This window comes from Phoca vitulina, unplaced genomic scaffold, assembly GCF_004348235.1.
Source record: "Phoca vitulina isolate PV1807 unplaced genomic scaffold, GSC_HSeal_1.0 scaffold54, whole genome shotgun sequence".
Lineage (NCBI taxonomy): Eukaryota > Metazoa > Chordata > Mammalia > Carnivora > Phocidae > Phoca > Phoca vitulina.
In genome coordinates this window covers 3914518-3933547 of record NW_022589757.1, presented here as the reverse complement: position 1 = coordinate 3933547, position 19030 = coordinate 3914518, and the positions used below count along the sequence as shown (strand labels likewise).

Genomic DNA, 19030 nt, shown 5'->3' with positions numbered 1-19030 from the left:
AATAACCAGGTTTAAAATTACACAAAGCAAAAACTTCTGCAAGGAGAAATAGACAAATCCACAATTATTGCCTGAGATTTTAACATCTCTCTCTCAATAACTGATAGAAAAAGTAGACAATCAATCAGGAAAATATTGAAGATGGGAACTAAGTTTGCATAATGGACATTAATAGAACACTCCACCCCAAAACAACAGAATGCACATTCTTTTCAACAATATATGGAACACTTATCAAGATAGATAGACCAGGCACATTCTGGGCCACAGGACAAGTCTCAATAAATTTGAAAGGATTTGAGACATACAAAATATGTCCTCTGAGCTCTATGGAATTAAATGACAAGTCAATTACAGAAAGTCTCTGGAAAACCTCCAAATTATTTTAACAAACTTACAGATAACCTACACTCAAAAATCAAGAGAAATTAGAAAGTATTTTGAATGTTAAAGCAGTACTTAGGAGAAAATTTATAGAACTAAAAGACTATATAAAAACAGAAGGTCTCAAATGAACAACCTCAGCTTTTATCTAGAAAAAAGAAACTAATAAGAGCAGAAATCAAAGAGAAAACAATAACAGATGAAATTCAGTTCTTTTTATTGCTATGACATTTTAATAAATAGGATAGTTTTCCACTCCAAGGTATAGCAGTTTGTAGACTGGCTAACTATTAAGCTTAATTTTAATATGAATAAAGCACAATAATTACACTTCAGTCTGGTACAGCCAAATATAAAACAAGTAAATAGAACATAAAATTTGTTTTAAGAATTTCATCCTATATAATAAAATTTCTGCCACTATAACAGCCCAATGTTCATTTATGTATGTATAGTGCTCAAAAATCATAAGTAATATGAGATGCTATTTTAAAATAATTAACTGAGCCTACCCTGAGGATTTGGAATAGCAGCTCTGGTTCAACACTGATTTAAAACCCTAAAACAGTCCTTTGGAACAAAACATTTGTCCCAGCAATTTCAGAAAGATATATATATATATAAAGGAAATACTAGCTCCCTATTAAGAAATCACTAAACAAACTGTAAAAGCAGGAGTTGTTTCTCAGTAGTTTCTTCTTGATTTAAAATTCAAAGTAAATAGAGTTTTATTGAAACTCAGATTTCCTACTATTTTCTCATGTTTTGAAACAGCTAAAGTCAAATAGATTAAGGACATACTTAAATTCAAAATATATTTGTATTTATTGTTTGATGAAACTTCTCATGCAGGTGGAAAATGGCCCATGAATCAAGGCTTTAATTTTAATTCTTTTTTTTTTTTAAAGATTTTATTTATTTATTTGACAGAGAGATAGAGAGAGAACAAGTAGGCAGAGAGGCAGGCAGAGGGAGAAGTAGGCCCCCGCTGAGCAGGGAGCCCGACGCGGGGCTCGATCCCAGGACCCCGGGATCACGACCCAAGCCGAAGGCAGCCGCCCAACCGACTGAGCCACCCAGGCACCCCGTGGACTTTAATGTTAATTCTTAATCATTTTATGTGATCTGTATTTTTTAAAGGATTTAAAACATACAACTTACAAGTATTAATATTTAATGGCTTCACTTTTCACATGTTTCTTTGTTCCACAAGTATAAGGTTTATATATGTGCTACAAAAATAGTTTTCAAAAATTTTAAGTTAAATCTAAAAAAAACCTAGTTACACTTTAATAACAATTTTAAAGTGTTAGTACATTTATTTCAGCTAAGCACCAACTCCAGATAGCTGAGACTACATTTTCTATGCTAGAGTGATAAAGTCCATCTGAGTTGCCAATACGTTTAACACATTCTTCAATACTGAAGTCCAGATAAATGTAGTAACTGAGAAAATGAAAACACAAGAAAAACATTCAGTATAATGTGGAATATCTGTATTTTAATTGAAGAAAAGTCCTTTACTACAAAGCTTTTTCCCTTGTATGAACAGAAATGTCTTCTTCTTCAAACTTGTCCCTTCTCTTCACTAGTGGTCCTTTACCCTACCCTAAGAAGGACAAAGTTATGTGCCTGTTCAGTTCTTAGAATCCTATTTTTATTTACTTTTTTTAAAAACATTTTTAAGTAATCTCTACACCCAACCTGGTGCTCGAACTCACAACTCCAAAATCAAGAATCGCATGCTCTAACCAACTAAGCCAGCCAGATGCCCCTAGAATCCTATTTTTAAGCAAAAGAATCTTAAATACACACTAACTGCTTAATTAACTTAACCAGGGAGCACAGGTCTCAGAAGATACAGGATACTGGAAAATCTGAATTAAACAGGCAATAGAGACAGAATTCATAAAATAGAGTAAAAGTATGAATGGGAAAAAAGGTAGGGATAAATTCTTACACTCCTCCCAGGAGGTTGATCTGTGCCATGATCATCCAAACAACAACAACAAAATCCCTGGGCTGGGCTAATATTAAACACTCCCCTGTCCTCTCCTTGTTACATTCTCCCATGCCCAAATTATATATATAATACCACTACAGGGAGACCTCTACTGAAATTATATATGGGGCAGGGGGAAACTGAGTCCATCAGCTTTTCTAGGATTACTTTTAGGAACAGGCATACTGACAAAAATAAATAAATAAATAAATAAATATATATATATATATATATATATATATAATTTTTAAACATGTATTTTAGTTTGGGAGGGCAAAGAGACTTCTAGTATGCCTCCACTGCAAATTCTTACATCTCAAGAAATGTTAATTTACACCAGAAAAGATTTTTGAATCAATCTGATAAATGTACAAAATCATATAAGGATATCATATCCAAATCTCAGCTTATCTTCAAGTTTCAAGGTGATATAAGTCTGTTCTGGAATCCTTACATCATTCACAAAAGTCTACAAAGAGAGAAAAAGATGTTAGGTTATATATGGAGTATTAATTGTTACATTTCAGACAAACACTCAAACCTTATACTTAAAAATACATTAGATATAATGGTTAACACGGGTTGTGTATCATAAAACCTGCCACGCATCTTATAGACTGATAAATGATTTCCTACCAAGCCCTTGACTGATATCATAACACACAAAGAACCAGGCTGCAGCACTTCTAAGTCCACCACGCACTGCCAAGACAAAGTTAGGCACCTAAATATGATGCTAAGAAAAGCTCCTAATTATGAAGCTGGCAAATTGTAAAGGGAAATACTTAACTCTTGATATATCATCAGGGTTCACTGGACTCAATTTTAGCTTTTTTGGACAATTCTAACTATTTGTGAGGTTTGATATTTCATTACTTTCATTACTACAATTCTTCCAAAAAACAAAAAGAAAATTTACTTTAAAAAAAAAATGGAATAAAACTCATACTTTCTATTTTACAATTGCCGGATGAGTCCTTTAGACCTTTTTATGACTCTAAGATATATTACGGGATTTTACTGACCTTATTTTTCCTGTTTCTTGAAACACTCTGTTATTTCATCAACCCATCACCATTTTATCACTACTCATCAGTGATTTCTAACTGTGCCGAAAATGACCAAAATAATAAGAAAACAGAAGAATGGAATTGCCTAGAACACTGCTATCTAACAGAAATATATTGCAAGCCCCAAATGCAAGCTACGCATATACTCTTTTAAGTTTTCTACTAGGCACATTAAAAAGGTAAATAGAAAAGGTGAAATTAATTTTAATACTACATTTTAACCCAACCCATATATCCAAAATAGTAACATTTCAACAAATAATCAATATAAAAAGCAACAAAATATTTCATCTTCTTTTTTCTTTTCTGATGGTCACTTTCGAGTGCTTTCGTGGGAAGCACAGGACTAGAAGGATGATGCAGTAAACCATCACTGCTGCTGCGACCTTCACTTTCTGCACCATCTCTCCAAGAAGACGTTGCCCACAACCCTGCACCATCTCTCCAAGAAGACGTGACATACATCTGGAGACACTATCTTTGTCTTTCTCTTTTACAAGCTATTAAAGAGCACCACTGAGGATTCAGAATTTCTCGCTTACCATCCACAAAAGCAAAGCGAAGAAAAGACAAAGGAAGATATTTCACAATTATAAGATGAACACAAAGAGGCGGCAGAGCTCTAGGCTATAGTAACAGCGATAAAACTGATAATAATGTAGCAAAATATCAGACCACGAGTCTTCAGATAAAGATAATCCTAGATGAATTTTCTCTAATGCAAAAAGTGGTAAGAGAAGGCTGTTTTCAAGGACAAAAAGGAAATAGAGTATTTTTCATCCTTTCAGTAAGAAGAATCATGCATATTTCTCAATAAGAAACTGAACAATTCTGTATTTTAAATTTTCACAGCATTCTTTCGTTTTTTGATGTTTATTTTCCAACACTTATTTGATTTAGTTTCTAAGTGGACAAATGCCCAAGGCAGGTATCTATACAAAGCTAACTAAAAAGAAAGATGATGTATAAAGAAATAAAATTACTAATCTTCCGTTAATAAATCTAAAACTAAGAAATGTTTTGAAATTATGGAAGATAGCTATCTTAATAAAATTTTAAGCTGTCAAAGTCTTAAAAATAAAATAATGCATTCTGATAATACAATGCAAGAAGAACTAGAAATAATAAGCTAGTGTAGCTAGAAATGTACTTGAAATCTGAAACCAACACTTATAAAATGGATATATATCCCAGGTATCCCTGGACAACTGATGAACAATACCCATTTTGTATATTATGTACCTTTCAAAACCAGGAAAATATGAAATAAAAATCTGAGTTTGTCAGAATTAATTTATTAAAATTGCAATTGTTTTTCATTGTCCTTTTATCCTTACTTCTGCAAATTATTTGTAAAAAGACTTACAGATTCGACTAGACACAGATGGTAAATGGTGATGGATTATTTTTCCCGGCACATTAGAAGTTAAAGACTTGGAATTTGCTATATTCACAGAACATTGTTATATTAATTGCCCAGAATGAAGATATTATATAAATATCCACGTTTTCCTCTGATTAGCTGAAACTTTAAAAGTTATTTTTTCCTTTTGAATTCCATTTTTTAAATCTTCTATTTTATTGGATTTGAGACAGCCATGATACCCTATTTGGGAAAGCTTCCTCCATGGTGAGGAATTTTACAAGGGTCCTGAATGACATATCGTAAAATATATAAGGAAATTATGTTATTGTGGTCATATACTCAAATTCCTATGCATAACTGGCACCGTGTAATATGTCATGGAGTATCAGTTTTAAGTCTACAGAAAAAAGTCAGAAGAAGTTATGATCATAATTCCAAGTAAAGTATAAGGAGACAGTGGGATACTGCTAAAACTTAGGATCACACCTTAGTATGATTTATGAGTAATCCTAAAACACAAGCTTTCAACATCCCTCACAGAAAGGCTGAAATGTTAATACAAAGAAAATTCAAAGGCTTCAGGCATTTGTAAACTAATTTCATATTAATTTCCAAAATGAACATTTTAGAGTGTTTTAAAAGTTACACCTTGAGTTTACCTAAATCTTCTAAGTATAGTTACAAAACAGAAGAGCTGAGGAAAACGATGAAAAGGCAAAGAGAAGAATAAAAGGAAACATTAATTCACTGATGTCTGGTATGCAGAAGACAAGCAATTATGTCCACTGTGTTGAGGACTGCCACCATAGCTCTAAGCCAATTTTACTTAAAAATAACCAAAAATACTATTTTTACTCAAAAGGCCTAAGATGACCAATCAGATCCATGTAAAGCTTAAGACTGCTCAAATCTCTTAATTAAGCACCTACTGTGTGTTTGATACATATATTAGAGAGGTACTTGTAAAAATCAAGAAACTTAATTTTAACATGCTGGCATTTATGGCAGAAATATTCCCTGAGGTCTAAAAAGGCTTAGGAAATATGAGCCAGACACAAAGTTTCAGCACACAAAAATGCAAGTGAAAGTATCTGAAGAGAAAAAGTCTCCTGAAGGGCTAAGATTATATAAGGAAGAGAGAAAATTTCAAAGAGCAACAGGCAAAAAAAAAATTCATTTAAATAAATCAATTATGAAACATTTTAATAAGTTAAACATGGGGAAAGCAGGTTTTGTTTCATTTGATCACACCTCTGCCTTGCAGGTAGAAAAGGTCAGGACAACGAGGCACGGAGAATGAAGTAACAAACAAGATCTCAGAGTTCAGAAGTAGAATACCTGGGATTCAAATTCAGGTGTCTCTCAACTGCAAATCCCATGTTCTCTCCATCTCAATGAAGCCTGGGTGCCCAAGCCAGGCCAGCTATTCAAACTCCCTCTTCCAAACTACTAACTTACAGAAGCAAAACAAACTAGATAAACATCTCTTTAATTTACATACAACTAAACTGCATAATTATACTGTATAAAACACCATATAACCCTCTGTATTATATTAATGCTCTGGGAAATCTGAATAGAGTGGCCAGGGGCGCAACCCCCTCAATCACATTGCCAGTGACAAAAGTCACCTCTTTTTTATAGCTTCTCCACTCTATGCCACCCTGGTCTGATGCTGACAGAAACGCCAGTGTGAAAAGGGGATACAGCAGAAGCTGGAACACAGTGAGCTGAGGGACAGCCTAGTGACAGAAGCCAGACACGGAATGGGATGGGAGTGGTACGGCACAGGCCACAGTGGTTCTCGGAGGGGCAAGTGCTCCAGTGGAGGAAGGAGGCAGGAAGAAGTGAAGGCAAACAAGGGTTTTCATAGAAAGAGAAGCTTCAAGGGGCTTGCAGGGAAATGGGCCACGATAACATCAACTACAAAACCCATTCCAGCTTCCTCAGGCAGAGCAATCTCATTCCTGGTAGCAGTAACATCAAGTGTAGATCTAGGTCCCTTGGGAGTGTATTTTAGGGTAGGATGAAAGGGAGCAGAAGTGGTCAGAGCTAGAGTTATTTATAAGTTGGGTTTCGCTGGTAAGTGCTTTTAAAAATATATAGCAGTGGATTCACTGAAAGGTATGTAGGCCACAGGGTGCTAAACTTGTTTTAACTGCTCTTCTTACCATAACACCACAGCCACCATAACTACCACTTACTGAAGGCTAACGAGGTGCTATTCTAATCATTTACAATTACGAACTCATTATAGCTTCACAACAACCTGAGAGGAGTACTGTTTTGCTGTGAACATTTAAAAATATTGAGGAACAGAAAAATTAAATGCCTGTCTACAGTTACATCACTGGTAAGAATTCAATCTGGGCTCATAATCACCACATTGTGTCCCCTTACTTCTAAAATTACTACTTTTAACCTGATGCTCAAATTTCTAGAATTATATGAATTTTAAGAGTAAACAGGCTGTGAGTAATAATCTACTCCAGGATAAAGCGCCTGACAGGTGGGAGTTCACAGTTTTGTTCTGGCATATGTCCCAGGCTGTCATGTGGGTAACAGCACAGCTAGCTGTCATTCGTGTGGTGCTCTCCAGTTCCACACCGGGTACACGCGTACATGTACTGTCACATGCCATCCCCAGAACAATCCTACAGAGCAGGGACTATCATTTCATTATTTTGAAGCTAAAAGCAAGGTAACTGAATTTTTCAGAGAGTCTTCATACTCACAAACTCATTACATTTTCCCACAACTCTGGGAACTAAAAGGCAGATGTACCAGGAAACTAAATTGCAGAGAGAGTACGTGATTTTCCCTGGATTTACCACTGGTAAATTACGACTGAAATTCAAATCCAGGTCCTGATTTCGAGTTCAAAATGCAAATGCTGCTCCCCAGGATTATTATCTTTCACAGAACTATTGAGTATAATCAAATTAAGAGAAAGGTCAACCCAGGGAAACTTGTAAATTAGTATTTCACCTGATCTTTTTTATAACACCAAATAATTTTTATATTTGATCACAGTCTTTTAAAAGAATAAAACACTGTGATGTAATTCTTACTTATTATTTTCCAAGATAATAACGTAAAGACACCTACGAACTGCACTGTGGTGGAGACGAAAATTTCTAGGCTTAAAACCAGAATGTAACATTTTAGTTGAAATAGTCCACATATGAAAGTAGATTAAAATTTTTCTCTATAAATTCCTACATATAGAAAATAAAATTAAATTCCATTCAAAAAAGATTTACCATGTTCATGCACCATGCAGAGCTCTAAGCAAAGGCTCATGAACCGTTCTGGAGCTCATGATCCAGCACAGTGACAGGTAAGTAAAAGTAGATATAATACAAGGCTGATAAAACATCCCAAAACGAGAGTAAAACAAAGGTTTACAGGTGTGGAGAAGCAAGAAAGTAATTCTTCAAATAGGAGCTGGGACTCAAAATAGTGTACTTACCTGTCTCGTGTTAAAACGGTTTCTACCCAGTCTGCCTCCCTTTCTGCTTTAAATTCGCTCAACAGGTTAATAACATCAGCAAGTTAATATTCCTAAATGCCTCTCCTTTGTTCCTTCCTTTCAGGAAGAAGTGGAATCTGGGTTTAAGTACAACTTGTGTAAATGACCAGGCAGAAGAGAGAACTACTAGGCTGAAGAAAATCTAACAAATTATTTTGAAAAGGAGACAGCAGGAGAACTATAATTTTGGCGGTATGGCAAGGGAAAGTGTAATGGAGCAGGAATCTGGAAAAGTGGGTGATGCCAAATTTGAGCCATTTCAGTTCAAATCTGAAGACTTAATTCTGTGTGCCATGAGAAACAGACAAAGGCTTGAAAAAAAACTAACAGAAAAACAAAGTATCTCAAAGATTAAATCCCAGTCTTTCAGTAGCAGACCAATTCAGAACGAGAAAAAAATGTTTCACAGTAATTGCCAAATTTCTGCATATGTTTTTCCATAGAATGTTTAATGTATATTTTGAAAAGCAATAGCACTTAGAAGCAGTTGGGATACATTTAGTTTCTGTTAAATTCACTTTAACAATTTCAACAGTACAGCTATGGAAAAATGTTGCATTTGCTTATGTTAGCAGGGCCGTAAGAAAATTGAGATGAAATAAGAAATTATTCAATACTTAAGCATTCTCTTATTCTGTGGCTCCTTATATCCTGACAATGTGGAAAGATCAAATGAAGAATTAGGAACAATCTCACTGTAGTAACACAAACTTATCTTCGAAGTAGGAATACAAAAAAGCAATAATGATTCCTGGTGTTTAAATCACATGCCATATTTTTAAGGTAAACGGATGTGTTTCACGTCTTTTTTACTCTAGTATAGAAAGTTCTCCACCATATGGCACCAAACCATGTTTTCATCTTTTTTTTCTAAGTTACCCTATACTTCTCTGTCTCCCAAGAGTGCTTTTTTTCATACCAGCTGCCATGCCTTTCCACTATTTTCCCACAATGCACCTTTCAAGCTATCCAGTGAGGTCAACTTTCATCTCATCCCCTTAAAGAAGTCTTTTTCAACCATTATGGATAATAACAACCAACAACCTTCTGAATTTCTGTATTTACTGCCTATACAGTTTCTTGAGAACATGGGTTAGTTTCATATTCTTCCGTATGGTCCCCAAAGTGCTATGTAACCTAGGTAAGCCTTTAAGAGTAAGATGCAAACTAAAGAAAAGGAAGAGAACACAAACAGGAAATGTCACCTGATTTGTCCTCTTACAATATTAAAAAAAATAAGTAAAACAAAAAATAAAATCTTAACTTACCCCATTTAGGCTGCCCAAATCTTTCACCAAATGTTCATCCGTAGAGGCGTCATAATTGATTACAGCATGTTGCTTATCCACACTACGAGACTGAAAGGAATTTTTTTAAGTTAGGAAATACAAGAAAATACTAGGATAAATAACAAACACAAAGATTTTTGGCTAGATACTTTATATTAATAGGACAGTAGATAAATACAGAGAAATATCAAAGTGAAAGTGGATTAAATGGGATTTAAACTGTGTTACTATGCAACACAAATTTGGCATCACTCCCCAAAGAAGAAAGCAGCCAAAATTTGAAGACATTCTTTTCTACTAAATTCACACATTCTACTTTTGAAAGAATTTAAATCAGGTGACTTTGTTGAATGCACCAAATGACAATTATTTTTATAATTCGAAACTGTTACACGGAAGTCATGTGAATTATAATCTCGTAATGTTTTATGTATCCTATTGTAAAAAAAAAACTATCCTATAGGATTTTCTTTATTGAAAATTACAGTGTCAATTATATAAAGAGTCCAAAGATTTAGAGAAAAGGAACACGATGTGATATACTCTTGAATAAAATTATCCTCACTTAAAACATGGGTTTTAGGGGTGCCTGGGTGGCTCAATCATTAAGCGTCTGCCTTTGGCTCAGGTCATGATCCCAGGGTCCTGGGATCGAGCCCAGCATCGGGCTCCCTGCTCAGTAGGGAAGCCTGCTTCTCCTTCTCCCACTCCCCCTCCTTGTGTTCCCTCTCTTGCTGTATCTCTCTCTGCCAAATAAATAAAATCTTTAAAAACAAACAAACAAAACATGGGTTTTAAAACTAGAATTCATGGGGGAGCTCTAAGAGGGAAAGAGATAGAAAGTCAAAAAAAGGAATTAAGATAGCAAAGTGATTATTGAAAATCATTTTTCAGTCTCTCTTAAAGTACACAGCACGCACACACGTATGCACACTGCTCCGGAGCTTAGAGAGTTGTCTGTAGGTAGAAGCACCTCAGAGATGAACTATATAAAAGCCTGTGGAAACTTTTATTGAAAAAAAAATATCCGTATAGTGACAAGAAGAAACAGTCTGAGAACCACACTGAATCTGAACTCACTAACACTGAGGGCTACTTCGGGAACCTGGGTAAATGAAAAGCAAAGGAAGTATCCCAAATGGGAAGAGAGATGACTTCCAGTTTCCAATCCAACATGTAAAAAGCTTGCAAGTTATCAGTCCCATCCTTACAACAAGAAAAAAGACGCGCAAATGAAAAATTAAAACTAGTCTTTGTTTTACCAGAGTATTGAGGTCATAAGGTCAATTGACACCCTGAAAACTGGAGAGAGAGGTGAATACAGAGAATCACAGCTTCCTGAAAACAGAAACCATGGCTGCAGCCAGCAAGGCAGGAAAACTCAAGGGTGAGGTGAGTAACTGAAACACGAATGCCAACTAGCTTGCAAGATAAAAGCTCGGGGGCACAGCCTTGGGGGACACCACTCTTTGATGAGTTTTGAGTTTTACCCCCAGAAGCCCCACAAGGATGTCAGGGTGAAGACTGGAGAAAGTCTTGTGTCCCCTTAGCCCGAGGGTGAAAAGTAACCATTCTGAAATAGACCGAGAGCATTCTGCTGTCACCAACGGCCTATCCTCAAGGAAGACTCTTTTACCAGCGCTCTACCAATGTGGGTTTTACCAGAGCCTAGCTGACATGCAAGAATGGAAATACCGAACTCCAGAGTCCTCTAGCCTTCCTGTCTCATCTAAAGAGGGGGACAAAAAAGAACTGAGATGCACTTGTGAAGGTCATGACCCCACAGAAAGACTGAGAACTAATCAAAGCATTATAGAATGCCTCCTCTCCCTCCCAATCTTACCTCACACCCACAGGGGAGATTACAATGGGCAAAACTGCTAAATTCAGATTATTTAATAAAGGGTCTCTAAGGAAACTCAAAAACCACTGGAGAGATGAAAACAAGGACACTAGAGGAAATGTTAACCTCTGATACTTTCAGCTACAGCCATCAGTGAACATGGCCTGACTCCTAACCCCACTGACAAAACGAGAAGGTCAGCAACGAGTAAACAACAATACAGATGTAATTCTTAGTTGAAATTATTCTTTCCAAATAAGTATCACTGAAATGAAAAGTTCCTTCCTCAGTTAGCTTCAATTCCAATATATTGAAAAAGTTTTGGTCTTTCTAACATTAGGAAGAAACAGTATGTGACTTCAAATAATCTTCCAACAAAACCTACACATTCATCATACATATGCTTTTGTTCTTCTTCAAAGTTTTAAAAGTTGCTTTTTGGTTTGGTTTTCTCTGAAACCTCAATTTCCCTAGGACAGACTTAAGAGCACCTTTCTGTGTTGTAGGATTACTGCCACTTCTCTACGGCTCACCTGAGAAACCAATTACAATGGTAACCACTACAAAACATCTGCATTCAATCTAAAAGTTACTTAAACTTCATGCTGTCGTGTTTTAAATTATTGCTCTGTTTAAACTAATGAAGTACGAAATTCACTTATTCTGGTGACAAAAAACACATGTAGCTCCATTAGGAAAATAATTCCTCCTTATTGTGGATTTATCAAGTTGAATTAGTCTATGGGATAAAAATCTCTGCATGCTGTGAGACAAGTGAGACTGCAGGTGTATGTAGGCTCTTAATAAACTTGAAAGAATCATCATAAATAATCTCTCTGTGACAAAGGAAACAGAGAAAGAGCTGAAGTCCTTAGAACAGAGAACTGAAATCCAAGGGGAAAAATCTAAGTGAGAGCTGAGAAAAGAAAAATCACACAGGAAAGAGAGTTACTGTTAGCTTTGGAAAATAAGCCAAGCGGCTGCTTCTGGAACCAGGGAACCGCAGCTTTTGAGGGAATGGTCAACATGCATCAGAGATGGAGAAAAAAATGGTTTAAGGAGGAAACAATTAGGAGGCCACCTAACTAAGTTAACAACTTGCTAGAACCCGGAAAATCCTGAACCTGATATACACCTTGCCCTCAAATTGTGTATGGGGGTAGCTAAGTACAAGAACGCCTCCCATGGAATGTACTGCAAACCTAGACAGCAGAAGACGACAGAGTCCACTGAGTTGAGACGCCATTCCAACTCTGGGGACTGGGGAGTGAAGGAGTGAAGATGTTACGTGGGGTCAGAAAAAGCATCTTGTTTGTTGAAGATTTATTTATTTGAAAGAGAGAGTGCATGCACATGCGTGAGCAGGGCGAGGGACAGAAAGAATCTTCAATCAGACTCCAGGCTGAGCATGGAGCCCAAAGTGCGGCTTGATCTCAGGGTTAACTAATTAAGCTACCCGGGCGCCCCTGTTTATTGTGAAATAAAGAGGGAAATAACTTTTTGAGAAGATCAGGCTTATGAACTCAGGGCAAGAGCTATCATCAGTTTAAAACTCACAGAACAAGTCATTCCCATTTGAGTAACTCTAACAGCCAATGAAAGAAAGCAAGTAAAAATTCCTGTGTTTAGTTATCTGCTGTTTTCAAGGTAGCAGGATGTTTTAGCACCCATCAAAGAAATTCAGCAGAAAACCAAGATTATAGAGCATACTACATCTAGAGAGTGGTCAAGAAAAACTGAAGGAATAAGGAAGATTCGCTACTTACATCTAACCATATAAGCATTGATTAATCCATTTCCATTTCCAGATAATCAAATTCACATTTTCTCTAGATTAAACTAGCCAGGAGAAGGTGTATTACAACTTAATTTTCACAATCCATTTGGACATTTCAATGCAAATCTAATAATCTGACAAAGACTGCTAACTTCATCAAGTTTCTGGTTCTAACGGGAAAACCTTAGCTGATCAGGTGTAAACTATGAAGATTGTCATTTTTTACCAGTTCTCTTATTCTTGTCACTTTAAACCTCCAGTAAGAATGCAAAACTCCTAAAGTCCTTCCTCATCACAAGAAAAAAAAATTTTCTGCGGCTTTGTATGGGAACAGATATTAACAGCACTTATTATGGTGATAACTTCTCAATATATACAAATAGTCAATCATTGTTGTCCACTTGAAATTAATATAATGTTGTAAGTCAATTATATCTCAATTAAAAAAAATATGTAAGACTCTCTAGTCACTGTCTTCTTACAGAAAATACCCGGAAGAGTGTGCCTCCTTCCTCGTGATTTTTACTTTCTAGAAAGACTCTTCCTAAGGCTTTGCATTGCACTCTCGAGAATCCACCTTACTCGAAACTCCTCTTCATTCTCAAGCTCTCACAGATGGTTACCTCCTACTTCCTTCCTTTAACTGAAATCTGGCTTTCACCCTGAGAACACTATTTCCACTGCATTCCTTTAAAGTGGATGCCATCCTCTTAAATCTGACATTCTGTTGAGTTCAGAGATACAGAATGAATTCATATGGTTTATTATTATGGCTTTTAGACCATTACTTTCCCCCTTCAACGAAAAGCCCTTTACTTTTTTGAAGTTCTTGTTATCCACCTATACATAAATACAAGTATAAATAAATATATATACACACTATATATTTCTTTACACACACACCCCTCCTAGATTGCTGCAATCATCTGTGGTCATTTTAACTTTTTTTTTTTTTTGAGTAAACTCTACCTCCAACATGGGCCTTGAATTCATGCCCCAAAATCAAAGTCACATGCTCTCCCAACTGAACCAGCCAGGCGGCCCTCATTCTAATTTTCTGACTGAAGTTTTGGAGTTATGGTTCACAGTCTTCCTTTCCATTCAAATTCCTACTTCGCCATGATTGATTTTAAACATCTATGTAGAGAGGCGCCTGGGTGGCTCAGTTGGTTGAGGCTCTGACTGTTGGTTTCAGCTCTGGTCATGATCTCAGGGTCCTGAGATCGAGCCCTGCACTGGGGGGTGGTGGTCTGTGCTCAGCAGGCAGTCTGCTTGAAGATTCTCTCCCTCTACCACTCCCTCCGCTCACAGATTCTCTCTTTCAAATAAATAAATAAAATCTTAAAAAAAAAAAATCTATGTAGACAACCCATATAAAAATCTAGCCATCCCAACTTCCATAACCAAACTCCATGCTCTAGCTTGGTATACCGCTCCCACTGCTAAATCTTATGTGAAACAGATTCTATACCTGGAATCTAAACTGTAGTATTTTTCTCTATGACTACATTCTCCTATTCTTCCAGTTCTCTCACTTATTTATAATAATTTACTAGTATGCAACCTCAGTGCCCTGACTGCAACAGGTCATCTCATACTCTGACCCCTTCCTTTTCTCCCAAGCAACCATTCCCTATTGTCCTGACTTTCTTTCCTTCTCTATAATCCAGCTTCCCCTGGCTTCCCCATCCATGTTCACGACTCCCAAACCTCTACCTTCTGCTCAGACTACTTTGCTCAGCTTTACATATTTATTTCCTGCTTTCTACTAAATATCTCAATCTGGACGTCCCTTCAGAACTTCAAACTCACTACCTTATTCCTGAAAAGTACACCTCCTGAAACTATTTTATTCATTTCAACGCCAAAAACGCTAGGTCCGAGGCTCTTTTTCTCTCTATCCCTCATTATATAACTAGAAAGCATATCCTAACTCTTCAATCCCTCTCATACTCTTCCTTTCTTCATTTCAAAGGGTTCTTTTTCTTTAGAACATTACCTCACTTTCTAGACAATTACCACCTGCTTATACCAATTCTGAGCTTCAACTTCTGAGCAGCCATATAGATTAACAGTTTAAAGTGCAAGTGCTGGAGTCCAAAAGAACTGGTCGAGACATCTGGCAACAGTGTGGCCTTGGTAAAATGACTAATCTTTGTTTAATCATCTATAAAAAGACAGACCGTACGTATCCCAGAGGTTGGTCTATGAGGATTAAATGACATTAGGCATGGGAAGCATTTAAAAAGGCAATATTCCCCTGTGTAAAAACTCCTCAGTGTACTTAGTGGCTAAGGTATAACATATAGTCTTTCATCTAGAACACAAGGCCCTCTAAGATCTGGTCTCTTCTAACTTCCAAGTCTTTATCTCTCAAAATGTTTGCCTTCATGTCCTATATATAAATCACAAGGGATTATTTTAATTACCTAAATACACACTGAATGCCATGCACTCAATCACACTCGAAACCTTCCAGAAACCATTTATTCATCTTTCAAGATTATTCAGCTCAAGCCATCTCCTCCATGAAGTCTTCCCAGATTTCTTATCTCTACATTTCCTTGCAGGTAGAACTGATCAATCTGTCTGTTGTGCACCCCACATCAGACGTATCACTGTTCTGTGCTGTAGTATCTAGACTGGTTAACATGTGTATCTCCTTTTACTAGACAATAAGCCCTCACGGACAGGGAGACCCTACGTATGTGCATTGATCCCTCGGTAGCCAGCATGGGGCCTAGTGCATTGTAGATGCTTAGCAAAGGTTTGTTGGAAAGAAAATACATGTTATTTAGCCCATCTCATTTCATGAAGGATGAAGATAGAAAAATTTTCTTAGAGAATAAAATATCAAAAGTACTGAACTTACAAAGTTCAGACCAAATTTTAAGAGAACTACAAACTGAGTGGCTTAAAACAACAGAACCAAAACAAAACAAAAAAAATTTGGACCTCAGAAAAGATAATTATAAAACCAGAAAATTCTGGAAAATAAGAGTATTAAAATGAAGCAATAATACTGCTATATTTAAGAAATACTTCCTTCCTCCCCCCCCCCCCACCAAACCATGAGACTATGGACTCTGAGAAACAAACTGAGGGTTCTAGAGGGGAGGGGGGGTGGGGGGATGGGTTAGCCTGGTGATGGGTATTAAAGAGGGCACGTATTGAATGGAGCACTGGGTGTTATACACAAACAATGAATCATGGAACACTACATCAAAAACTAATGATGTAATGTATGGTGATTAACATAACATAATAAAAAAATAAAAAAAGAAATACTTCCTTTTCTACAAAACAAAAAAAACACACACAAAAAAACAAAGAAACAACGAAAAGCCTGATATCAAGTAAGTCAAAACATAAAAAAACAATTCTAGGCCAGGCACAATGAAAAGCTAATTTTAACGAAAAGCTAACACATGAATGGTACAAATGACTACCTGCTATGTGTCACATATGCTTTGGGTGTGAAATGGCTACTTTCTAACATTACTATTACTTCTTATATCACTTCTTTTTCCTACTAAAACACAGACATACATGGACACATAGGCTAAAAAAACCTGAAGAGAAAAAGAAAGATTGCCACTGTGTGTCATCACTGTTTTAAAATCTTTTTTAAAGACCCTGTGGCTGACTCTTTAAAAGCTCAATTGCATTTTTACAATCAGAGTAATACACAGTGACTTATTCTTTGCTATGGGTCCCCAAAAGACAGATGAAAATAAGTTACCTATGATCTTTAAAACATATTCCATTATCCTCCTGGGGACTGTTCTTACACCATGTGGAAGTTAAAATATTAAAATAATAAGTCAAATATAATTTTGTTACAATTTCTATTATGCATCGGGAAAAAAACATGTTTCAGTTAGTATGATGGTGTTTCTCAAAACAGAGCAAAATTCAATTATTTGGTGCAATTAAAATTTTTATGAAGATAAAATTAGAATTTAGATAGTGAACTTCTCAAAATGCAACTCCATTTGTATTTAGAAGTATCCCATATATTGCAACAGAAGTTTGAACATGTTTACTAGCAGAAGTAAGTTAGTAAACCAGCTTTAGGTTACATACATGCAGTAGCAGCTTAGTCGTAGAAGAGAAAGGTCATTTGATTTTGAGCCAATATTACCAAGACTCTAATACCAGCTTCCATGACTTAATGGTCACGTGATACTGGCCCTGTGACTAAGTCTTTCTGAATCTTAATTTTACCATCTGTAAAATAGGGATGACCGTATCTTTCAGGAAACTGTTGAGAGGAACAACTAAAATGACATAAATGAACACTGAGAAATAGAAAGTACTATTTAAATACAAGGTACTTTTAATAGTAACATTAATGTGTGTTATTCCAGACAAAATGTAATTTCCACCTAATAATTATACTTCGTAGCTTTCATCTATGGCTAAGATTTATTTTGCATAGTATGTCTTATGAAACATAGCACAGTCATCTTTCTACAGCAAGACAAACAGGCATAGCAAGTCTAAATACTTTGCTGGAAGCTTCCAGGCTAAGTGCGAGAACTAATTTCAGAATCCTTTATTTAATCATCTACTCTTTAATATCCAGGCACATTTTCTTCTTGATGATCACATTCTTTAGACTACCTTTTTTGGAATGAGATGAAATAACAAAAAAATTTTAATTGTAATCAAACAGGTCATATAACCTTATGGATCATTTATTTCCCTTTTGCTTTGGGTTTAAGCCATATTATCACCAAAGACCAGCAAATCTATTTGTGGTTGAAATCTTTACAGGTAAGAAACTACTTAAAATTATTTAGAGGCAGAAATCTAAAACCTAACAACCGGTTTCCTGTACATTAAAAAATGGAGGGTTTTAAGTCATAAATGCAGACTTAGATCAACCAAATTTTTAAAGATCTTTTATTTACTCATTAAAAAGCAATCAAATATTAGCTATTTGAACTTCTAACAATTTTAATTATCACACTGACTGGCCTAACCAATGCAGAACCACTGAAGCTCTGTAAAGCCTTTAAAAGGAAAACACAATATCATCAAGTCTAGAGCACTAATCTTTCAAAACAAATATATTTTGCATTTATAAACACAAAATTCTTCACTCTTCAAACACTAATCCATACCTAAACTTTGTTCATTTTTCAGAAATGATATAAAAAAGAATAAGTTTTAAACATCCATTTATTTTACTATACTTGGAAAGATTAAACATTAAACCACTTAAAAACTAAATACAATTTGCAAATATTTATTCTTACTTCCATATACAAGATGTCCTTCAGTGCTACGAAGAGTACTACTAATTTGTAGCACTGATTCAGACTACCAGATGACCAGCATGCCAATCTATTCATGGACCTCTTTCAGAGAATCCACTGTGTCTAGGACAGGGCTAAGAACAACGTGCTGCTATCAGATAAAGGGCAGAAGTATCTTTAACGGTGGAGACCGAGGAACAGGTCAAAACTGTTTTTTTCCCTTGCCTGATCATGGAGTTCCCTTATCTCCTTTACATTCTAGTTAAAAAATAAAGCATAAATAAAAACACTCATAAATGGGATAGATACCCATATCATAAACATTTATGAAATTTAAGTAAAAAGGTTATTTTAACTTTTTGACTTTTTACAGCACTGTAATATTGGTTTCTGCTCATTAAAATAATACTAATTTTTGCTTTAAGGTTGTTATAAAGGCAGTATGAATCAACAGAATCAATTCAAAGATATTTTAAAATTCTACTGCCATTGGGGCGCCTGGG

At 35.8% G+C, this 19030-nt stretch overlaps 1 protein-coding gene across 5 annotated transcripts in view; it reads right to left on the bottom strand.

Annotated features, from left to right (window-relative positions):
• Positions 1–19030, bottom strand: part of CEP170 (centrosomal protein 170) — a 129640-nt gene that overhangs the window by 67429 nt on the left and 43181 nt on the right. For all 5 annotated transcript variants that reach the window (XM_032389365.1, XM_032389368.1, XM_032389369.1 and 2 more), the window contains exons 3-4: positions 9623–9712; positions 2777–2855 (exon numbers count right to left, since the gene is read on the bottom strand). In XM_032389365.1, coding sequence (XP_032245256.1) covers positions 2777–2855; positions 9623–9712 — 169 coding nt within the window. The remainder of the gene's footprint in view (positions 1–2776; positions 2856–9622; positions 9713–19030) is intronic.